Below are 11,107 nucleotides of genomic sequence, written 5' to 3'. Positions count from 1 at the left end.
AATGTTTAAAATATAGCCACACCTATCAACTTTAGAATTAAGTACACAAGTAATAGAATACAATGCTGAATACATCCTAACTTTTGGTACCTAGTTCTACACTAACCAAAGCGTACACAGTGATGTTTAAGGTATGTGATGTGATTAACTATTTATGATAATAGGCTTTCTTGTATTCTTTGATGGTTATATATGCGTTGTATTGGCCATAATTACAATTATTCTTAATTACACATATGCCGCATCTATGTTCGCTCATTTTTACAAGGATTATGTATGGTACAAGCAATCCCAAAATCCAGATGCAGGCATCTAACATATACAAGTATTCTGAGACATGCTTCACAGCCACATTAACCAAAATTATAATGCTGGGAACACATTTTTTTTATCACTGATCATTGTGTTCATCAGATGGTGCATTTGAATGCCATTAAAGCTTAAATTTCAGCGATGAGGGTGTGATCAGGATTCAGGACTTGATGGATAGGACCAGATTCCCAGCCAAACAAGTATAGGAGACGAAGCTAATTGACATACCACTCAAAATATACAAATTTAGTGTCCGGGCTAAATACTTGTCAAATATTATGTTATCTTGTAACAGTGACCTAAAATCAATAGAATAAATTACTTAAGCACAACGATATAAAAATACATTTACCTATTCTTTTAGGATGTTCAGGCTTCATAGGCCTACAACTGAGTCATAAAAGCATAATTGAGAAACACATTCATTAAAAGCTTTTGCAACTGCTGCAGACCTCCAAATCATAAGGGATCGAATTCTTGCTTCAGCCACTGACAGTGCAGCTGCTTCATGAAGGGTCCGATGACGATGCATGTATTCCATGCCGCTTGAAAAACTCTCGGAAGCCATACGCACTCACATCATAGTTGAACTGAAAAGGGGAAAATCATGTACCAGTTTTCCAATGACAATTTTCCAGAAAGTAGATAGCAAAATTTATGGTGATAACACAAGGAATCGCAGGTATAACGATAATAAAGTTCCAACATTAAAGAGACTGATGGGTTGAGCGACAGCACCCTTTTGCCAAAGTTCAAGATAGTGCTTTCGGATCTAATGTTCCTCATGTTTTTGTGCTTATTTACTTTTCAGAAAAAATGTTGATGCAGTGTCAAGGCTTCAAATTCATGCACAAACTTAGAAATGGTTTTGGGTTTTTCATCAGAATCAATATATAGAGTAAGGTTCAGATCCAAAATTCAACCATAACCATTTTGATAAAATTATTGGTCCATTCATTTAGCTCTATAAGGTTCCTATTTAGGCACATGCACATGTTTGGGCATCCATCAGCAAATAACTTGCTAACCAATCATGTCAAGGATACAAAAACGATACGACTATCAAATGCATGATAAGCTCAGCTAGGTGAACGAGGAACAATGAAATATACTTGCATATGTTGCAGATCTATGTCTCCACAAGTACCACAAATCTTAGAGTCAATGTCAGTTATCAGAAAATTGTTGATGTTTTTGAAATACTTTTATTGGTAGGGAGCGCATCATATTCATGGAAAAGCAAAAGACAGAAAATAGTACCAGGCTGCAGCAGTTACGTGTTTAGCACATTATATTCATTGAACATTCTTTTTTTTCTATCAATTCTTGCTGATGTTTCTTAGTGCGCATATGTTTTATCATGTTTTTTCCAGTTTCAAAGCCCCAGATTTTTCCTTCAAAAAATGGTCTTGGGCATGAATTTTTACAAACAACTGATGATGGAGCAATTTGTAAATTTGAAGTAAACTGCTACACTTCTAATGTATTTTTCCAGAAGCTGGCAATAAAATATTCATACTGCTTGGAACAATGTCCAATATCAATCACTGCCATGCATAGCTTCCAAATTTACTAAATAAAGTTTTATAAAAGTTCACTTAAGTCATGAAAAATGTATTTGAATAATTGCACCTCACCAGGCTAGAAATAGAACAAGAAACGATAGAGCCATTAACAGGCTATCAAATCATTGGAAGATTCTGGAAAAGATTGGTCCTGCCTCAAACCAGTTTCAGTATAGTTACTATTTAGCTGGCTAAATTGTAGGCATCCAACAGTGTTTCATAACTGCTGATCAACTTGAAGATGACCAATGCAGATAAGACAGTTATTTGACAGCCTTGTTAATTTTGAAATCACAACACCACATTTAGTTAACTTTACATTGGAAAAAATTTGCATCTTGAGCCTAATCATTAATATCAAATTTGCACAGAAACAATTAGAAGCTCCTGCAAAAATCCAAGACCATTCCATGCTTACTATTAAAGTTTTTCTCAAGTATCAACGTTCAGCATGGTCTACATTAGATGTTCCCTACAACTGAAGTATTATATTGGCAGCTTAGATCTAATTGCCTACACAGACATGATTAAGAGAGTGCCTAAATTGGTTCAATTCCACAACATTTCCATTTATTTGGTTTACCCCTATGTCACATAGGTGCGGATGCGGCGATGCAGCAATTTAAAAAAACTTGGGTGCGGGGAGGGTATATATATATATATATATATATTAGGTATTTTCTTTCTTTCTTTTGATGTGTATTCTTGTACATTAAATTTGAGTTGTATTCAAGGTATACTTTAGGCATACCTTTTATGTATTTTAGGATACGTATACTCTAGATATACCTATTAGATTAGTAAGCATACTTATGGTATACTTTAGGTTAGATTAGGTTTTTTGGTCATTATTAAAATGACTAAATATTTTATTTTTGTAGTTTGTTTTTATTTTTTATTTTTTTGTCATTTTTTTAATGACCAACTAGTCGTTGGGGTTTATAACGGCTAGTTTGACCGTTAGGATTTGCTTTAATGGCTAGTTTGAATAGTCAAACTAGATGTTGGGATTTGCTCTAACAACTAGTTTGACTAGTCAAACTAGCCGTTAGGACTAGCTCTAAGGCTAGTTTGACTCATCCTTTTGTTGTATAAGTGAGAGGATAGATGTACATATGATGTGTGTTCAAGTATTTTGCAGAGAGATTTATTTTTATTTTTTGTTTATTTTATAATTAATAAAAAATATTTATTTTATTTCTTGGTATTCATGAGAATGTATAAATATTTTTTTTTGTTAAATAAATTATGTTTGTGCTTTAGTTCATTTTTTGTGTCTTTCGGCTGTCTTGGGTTTCGTGCAGAGTTGCCAGTTGAGGAAGCGGGAAGCGGGAGCGGGAAGCGAGGCACTTTCAAAAATGTAGGAAGCGTGGAAGCGTGGGACCACTTAGAAGAAAATTATGAACCGTCTCGGAAGCGACCTAGGAAGCGAACCGGAATCGAGGGGGAAGCGAAAAAAATGAAAAAAATGGGGAAGCGTAGGGGAAGCATGGGGGAAGTGGGGGGTGGGGAAGCGCGCTTCCTAAAAAAGGGGGACGCTTTCCCACGCGTTTTGGAAGCGCGACGTTTCGTGCTTTCGAAGCGCGTATCGGGGAAGCGCGCTTCCCCATTACCCTAGGTGCTTCTAGTAACTCTGGTTTTGTGTCTCTGGTTTTGTGTCACTTCATGACATGGTATCAGAGTCAAGAAAACTTTTTTGATATCTTGTCTCTTTGGATATTGGGATTCTTTGCTTTGAGTTTGTGCTTCGTGCAAGAGTCATGATCGATATATGGCTTAGATTCAAAGAAAATCTTGATCAAGTATGCATGTTAATTATATATATAGTTATTATATCTCATGTCTTATGCATGAGAACACACTTATTTGTCATATATTTCAAAAATTATTAAAATTGTTTGTTAACTTTTAAGATTAATTTGGAACTTTCTTTTTTTTTATGCTTGTTCATAAGCAAATGTTTGAACTCTTAAATTGTTTTGGTATATTTCTTGGGTGTTATTTTTAAAAAAAGGTTCTCAATGTTTCTTTTTCAAACTTATTTGAGCATTGTCCTTTTCTTGGATTTCATTGCATTCTTATTGGTGTTGATTTAAAGTCTTATTAAATATTTTGATATACTTTACAATATGTATTTGTTTTTGTGAAATGTTTTCATGAGATATGCATGTGTTTCTATGAGATCTAGCTTGATTCTTATGTTTTGAAATAACTTTATTTAATATGTAATTGAGTGATTTAGTTTACTCGAGCATGAGTATTTCTTGGTATTTGGAATTTATATGTATGCATACTCTTAAATTATCTTTTGTGTTGTGAGGTTTTTAGTGGCCTTATTTGATAATGTATGATGTTATGAGTTTTTGTTTTAAAGTTTTGAATATGCATATTAATATTTTCAGGAATGAGAACTTTATAGTACTTAGCTATATCATGAGATTTTAATATTAAATCATGTTTTATTTCATGCATGACATGTTTTCTTATGAAAATCATACTATTATCATGGTTGGATTTGTAATATATACTCTTGTATTGAGTGCATTAGGCACTTTTGCTTATACATGCAATAGATCTATAAGATCATATTGTGATGCGTGTGTTCTTTGGATATTATAATGTCTTTCTTCATGAATATTTTGTGCATTTTATGAGATTAATAAAATTAATATTTTTTTGTGTGTTCTCTCTTGCCTTATTGGTTTGTGTTTATGCCCTTAGTGGCCTTGAGTGCTTCCATTGCCCTTGTGTGGCTTGTGTGGTTTTAAGCCCTAGTAGCATTGTGATTATTTCACTGTTGACTATTTCCCTCTTGCATTGACATTCATTTGCCTTTCATATAAGGTTCTATGTCTTATTAAAATTTATTACATATTATTGTGAGACTTTTTTATATGTGGCCTCTTATGAGGATTTTAGTGATATGCTTTTATTTAGTTTTGTATATGATTGCACCTTGATTCTTTCGAGGTTTCAAACTACCTTTGTTGAATTTGATTTGATTGGCGCTTGTTCATAACCTTCTTTTGGAAAGTATTTTTCAAGGTTTTTTGGTTGCTTTCCTTTGGCTTTGGTTTGTGTGCAGCTCGTTGTTGTGGAGCCAGAGATATTGGATTGTTGGGAGTGAGTTGTGTGCACCTTGTTTTGTCAATTTAGATTGTCGGTTTATAAGTGTAGTGTTGGCACTCGGTTTGGCTCTAAATGACAGTTTGATTTCTAGCTCTCTTAGTGTGTTGTATCATTCATTTGCTTATTTGGCTTTTATTATATTGGATGCTTGTATTGATCTTTATCTATTATTTACTTATGACCATATATTTCTTAAGAATTAAATCTCAAAATATTACAAAATTTATTCCTCTTGCCTTGATTTAAATATTATTTTTAAAATCATCTTGTTTATCTTCTTGTTGACATTAGTTTGTCATTAGTGGGCGACTTGCGTTTGAGAGGAGCTACGAGGGAACTACACGATTGCTAGGCAGATTTTTTGGACAGTGTGACTCTTCTTTTTACTTTACTTACATTTTATTTGCTTATGTTTCAGACTCTATGCATTTTAATAAATAAAGTTTGGTTTGGTTTGGTTTGGTTTGAAAGATGAGTATAAAATTCCTTGTGGTGGTGGTTGTGTTTAACTGTAAGGGCCTCGAATTTCTGAGAATGTTTCCGCACTTGTTTTAAAAAAAATATTTGTCACTTTTTCATGAGTACGAGTTGGGGTTGTTACACTAAGTGCAGCAAGAGAATGACAATTGCAAATTAAGTACAAGGTTAAATATGTTAGGGTCAACTATCTTAACTAAGGGTCACGAGTTCCAATACATGGGAGACCCCCGCCCCCGCCCCCACCTCCTTTCTGTGAAAATATCTCAAAAATGAGATAAAGTGTGCGATGAGCACAACACCACCAATGTGCACAAAAGCACAAGAACACTTAGAACAAATGTACACAAAGGTACAATAAAGAAACTCAAATGCACAAAGGCATACAAAATATAAAGAATTTTATTGAGAGGCTTGGAGAACAAAAGCTCCAAGAAGTAGTTATTACAAAGGGGGAACTCCCCTATTTATAATGAGAAAGGAAGCCTTGGAGGGGCTCCACTAGCTGTTGGAGCCCCTCCAACGGTTAGAATTCTAACCGTTGGAGAGGCTCAACAGCTAGTGTTGAGCCCTCCAAGGTTGACTTTGAGTGAACAAAGAAATAAAGAAGAAAAAGACAAAAAAGGGAAAAGAAAAAAGAAAAGAAGAAAAGTAAAAAAAGGAAAAAGAATTACAGCATATTCATAATTATGAATATGCGTAAAATGGAGAGAAATGACTAAAATACCCTTTCGGGTTTTACAGAAAAAAAGAAAACATATATATTTACATATATATATATAGATAGATACATATACATATATACGTGATGTATATATGTATATGTATCTCTCTTTATATATATATGTAAATATTTACATAAAGAGAGATACATTTTAACACCCTCCCTCAAACTTAGGGCACAATGACCGAAAGTTTGCTAAGAAGAAAGTGGAATCTTGGGGAGCAAAGCGCCTTGGTGAAGAAATCGGCCAACTGGTATTCTGACGTCACATAAGGAAGATCGATGACTTTTTGTAGATATGCTTCACGGACATAATGACAGTCCATCTCAATATGCTTTGTCCGCTCATGAAACGTGTGGTTCTTGGCAATATAGATTGCACTCTTATTATCACAACATAACTTTGTGGGTTCTTGAATTGGAATCCCCATGTCTTGCAGCAGCTGATGAATCCAGACAATCTCCATAGTTGTAGATGCCATGGCTCGATATTCTGCTTCGGTGGATGATAGAGACACCTTCTGTTGCTTCTTACATCTCCATGAGATCAGGGATTCACCTAAAAAAATACAAAAGCCTGTAGTGGAGTGACGGTTATTTGGGTCACCTCCCCAATCAGAGTCAGTATATGCAATTAAATTCAACTCAGAAGAAGAGGAAAGAAAAACTCCCTTATTTAAAGTTCCCTTTAAGTATCTGACAACTCGAAGAACGGCACTCATATGAACAGATGTAGGAGCGTGCTGAAATTGGCTTGCAGTATGCACGGCATGAGAGATGTCCGGCCTTGTGATGCTAAGATACATTAGAGATCCCACAAGTTGCCGGTAGGGGGTAGGATCCTCCAAAGGTTTCCCATCGTCGATCTTCATTTTTGATCCCACAATTTCAGGGGTCTCACAGATTTTATCATCAGTAATACCTGATCTATCAAGAATCTCACAGGCAAGTTTAGTTTGAGACAAAAAATAGCCTCTATGAGAGTAGGCTACCTCAATACCAAGAAAGTAAGTCAGATACCCCAAGTCTGACATTTCAAACCTTTCTTTTAAAGTGGTTTTAATGTTTCTGATGCCTTTTATGTCACTACCTGTTATCAACATATCATCAACATATAACAGTAAAATCACAATTCCTGCATCAGACTTTTTGACAAACAGAGCAGTGTCAGTGTAGCATGAGGAAAAACCATTTTGAACCATTACATCATTAAATCGATCATACCAAGCCTTAGGGGCTTGTTTTAAACCATAAAGCGCTTTTTGCAAACGAAGGACTTTCCCCTTTGGTATGTTCATACCAGGAGGAGCATCCATGTAGACTTCTTCATTAAGATCCCCATTTAGAAATGCATTTTTAACATCTATTTGGTAAATATTCCATTTTTTAATAGATGCAATGGTGATCAAACACCTTACAGTAACCATTCGTGCAACAGGAGCAAAGGTTTCTTCGTAATCGATGCCGTATTCTTGACTATATCCTTTTGCGACAAGACGGGTTTTATATCTTTCAAGAGTGCCATCACTCTTGGTTTTGACTTTAAAAACCCATCTACATCCTATTGTTTTCTTTCCCTCTGGAAGACATTGAAAAACCCACATTTTGGCTTTGTTGAGGGCTCTAAGTTCGTTGTCCATGGCATCCCTCCATTCAATCATTTCCGTAGCTTCTTTAAAATTTCTAGGTTCTTGGTATGAGTGAATGGCACTAAGACATGCCCTATGTTTTGGAGAAAAAGACTCATAGGATATAAATCTAGAAGGATTTTTCCTAGATCTTTCAGTTCTTCGAGAGTTGTTGGAAGATTCACTAAGATCACTATATTTCTCTATTGCACTTCTAAAAGTGCTTTTATCTCTATGAGTATAGGTAATTGGTTCATTTATCATTTCTTCTTCATCATGAATGGTTTGAGGAATACATTCACTTATATCCTCATTCTCTTTTAATTCATCATCGCTAAAATCTTCATTTCTAGATAATAGTTCAAACAAAAAGGAATAATCGGCATTATCTTCATGAGTTTTGTGTTCTTCAAAACCACTTATGTTTTCTAAAAAGGTTACATTTCTTGAAACATATAGTTTATCATTTTTAATATCATAACACCTAAAACCTTTTTGGGTTTCCGAATATCCTAAAAAAGCACAAGGAATAGCTTTGGGAGATAATTTATCATTCTTATCGGTGAGAACAAAACATTTACAACCAAAAATTCTTAACCTATTGTAGTCGGGTTCTTTTTTATACAAGATTTCATATGGAGATATTTGGTTCAAGTTTTTGGATGGAAGTCGGTTGATGAGATAAACCGATGCAAGAGCCGCTTCGGCCCAAAATCTTTTTGGAATTTTTTGAGAAATTAACAAAGTTCTTGTAGTTTCAATTATGTGTCTATGTTTTCGTTCGGCCAACCCATTTTGTTGGGGAGTTTTGGGACAAGACCTTTGATGAACAATCCCATTATTTTCAATATAACTTTTGAAATCATTTGAGAGATATTCTCCCCCGGAGTCGGTTCTAAAAATTTGTAATTTACTATTGAATTGATTTTGTATTAACATGTGAAAGATCTTGAAAGTAGAGAAAACCTCATGTTTATGTTTGAGGAAGTATATCCAACTATACCTTGAAAAATCATCCACATAAATAACATAATATGAAAAACCTCCTTTAGACACAACGGGTGCCGGTCCCCATACATCCGAATGCACAATTTCGAAAGGTTTGGTTGAAAACATAGTTCTTTGTCCAAAAGGTAAGCTTCTCATTTTACCAAGAATGCAATCATTACAATTGAAATTGTCCTTACATAAGGTTTTAGCAAAATGTAAATATGAAAGCTTGACAATATTTGGATGCCCAAGGCGTTTATGCCAAACATTTATATCCTTATGTTGGGCAACATTACAAAAAGAGGTTTTTGGAATTTGAAGAAATTCCATGAGATAAAGATCTCCCTTCCTAGAGCCTTCCCCAATCAACTTCCCAGACCGGCGATCCTGTATCCAACATTTATTTGATGAGAATTTGATATCACACCCATGATCCGATAGTTGAGAGACGGAAAGCAAATTTAAATTTAGTTTTGGTATAAATCTAACTTTTGGAATAAAAAAACCTTCTCTTTCAAAATCACCAATTCCTTTTATTTCAAGAGAAGCCCCATCCGCGGTGGAGACAAAAGAGGGTGACAAATTTTTTGAGTATTTAGAAAGTGATAAAACATTTGGAGTCATATGAAAGGATGCACCCGAGTCTAAGAGCCAAAGAGTCTTACAGGGAGGAGAGAAGGTGGTCATGGCGGCTCCGGAAACGGATCCCTTGAGGAGTGGTTGAAGAGCTTCCATGATTTGATTGAGAGCCAAAGTAGCATGATTGGAAGTAGAAGGACCTTCCTCCTTGGTTGACTGGAAAGTAGTATACATAGCCACCATTTTCTTCCATTTAGGGCATATCGGTTTAATGTGACCCGGTTCTTTGCAAAAATGACATATGATCTTACTATAATCTCTCCTTCCATAATGCCCACCATTTTCTCTTCCTCCTTGATTTTTGTTAAAATGAGGGGGTTTATAGGTTTTAACATTATTCCCCGGTCTTGAGACGGCATAAGCACCCTCATCCTCATCTTTAGAGGGAACGGCCAACACACTTAGATTGGTTTTATTCATTCCCAATCTAGTTTCTTCTCCACTTAATTTGGTAAGCACATCTTCCAAAGGAGGGGAAGAGAAAGAAGATAAGAGAGAGGATCTAGTTTGTTCAAACTCGGGTCTAAGCCCATTTAAAAAGTTAAAGAAATGGTCCTCTTCTAGTTGTTTGGCCCTCAATTCAATAGCCTCACCGCTCCATTTAGGTTCTTGGAGGGCAAGCTCATCCCAAATAGTGGATAACTCGGCGAAATACTCTCTAACGGACATTTCTCCTTGTTGAAGGGTTAAGGCCTTCTTTTGAAGATAGTACTTATGGGACAAATCTCTTGAAGTATACATTCTTTCAAGATATTCCCATACTTGACATGCCTTTTTGAACTTTAGAATATTGGCATTAATTTTGGTCTCAACCGAAGAGAAGAACCATGAGAGAATTTTGTAGTTTTTCATTTCCCATTCTTCATGCTTCTTATTGTAATCTTCAAAAGCCTTTTCTCTTTCTTCTCCCTCAAGAACCATGATCTCCCCTTTGTCAAGAGTAGTAATTTTTGGTACGGGTTCGGGAATAGTTCCTTGAACATATCCCCAAAGACCCTTTCCTTTTATATGGGCCTCCATATTCCCGGCCCATACATGATAATTCGTTCCATTCAATTTGAAGCCAAGAGAGAAGTGTGAATCCTTTTCGCCCATTAGAGAGGATACAAAGAGGAATAAATGCGTACCACAATGTGAAATGAGTCCCTTCTTGATGTAGGAAGCTTGCAAAATATAGAATGAAGAGCCGAGTCTTCACTTCCACCACCACAACTCAATGGCACGCTTTACGAGGTATTCCAACGAAGAGAAATAAGAGCACGATCTTCTTTTCCTTTAAGCCTAGCTCTGATACCATGTGAAAATATCTCAAAAATGAGATAAAGTGTGCGATGAGCACAACACCACCAATGTGCACAAAAGCACAAGAACACTTAGAACAAATGTACACAAAGGTACAATAAAGAAACTCAAATGCACAAAGGCATACAAAATATAAAGAATTTTATTGAGAGGCTTGGAGAACAAAAGCTCCAAGAAGTAGTTATTACAAAGGGGGAACTCCCCTATTTATAATGAGAAAGGAAGCCTTGGAGGGGCTCCACTAGCTGTTGGAGCCCCTCCAACGGTTAGAATTCTAACCGTTGGAGAGGCTCAACAGCTAGTGTTGAGCCCTCCAAGGTTGACTTTGAGTGAACAAAGAA

General features: G+C 35.6%; 1 protein-coding gene across 2 annotated transcripts in view; it reads right to left on the bottom strand.

Moving 5' to 3' along the window:
- Positions 1–551: 551 nt before the first annotated feature.
- The window catches only part of LOC149815875 (Thioredoxin superfamily protein), a 61,656-nt gene continuing 51,100 nt past the window's right edge, over positions 552–11,107 (bottom strand). Inside the window, exon 7 of one of the 2 annotated variants that reach the window (XM_089989833.1) lies at positions 552–902. In XM_089989833.1, the coding sequence (XP_089845959.1) occupies positions 819–902 (84 nt within the window). In that variant the 3' untranslated portion in view covers positions 552–818. The remainder of the gene's footprint in view (positions 903–11,107) is intronic. The other variant, XM_089989834.1, reaches the window with a different exon arrangement.

This window comes from Nuphar pumila, chromosome 15 (genome assembly GCF_984573655.1).
Source record: "Nuphar pumila chromosome 15, dmNupPumi1.hap1.1, whole genome shotgun sequence".
Lineage (NCBI taxonomy): Eukaryota > Viridiplantae > Streptophyta > Magnoliopsida > Nymphaeales > Nymphaeaceae > Nuphar > Nuphar pumila.
The sequence above is the reverse complement of the archived record's forward strand: the minus strand, read 5'-3'. Positions and strand labels throughout refer to the sequence as shown.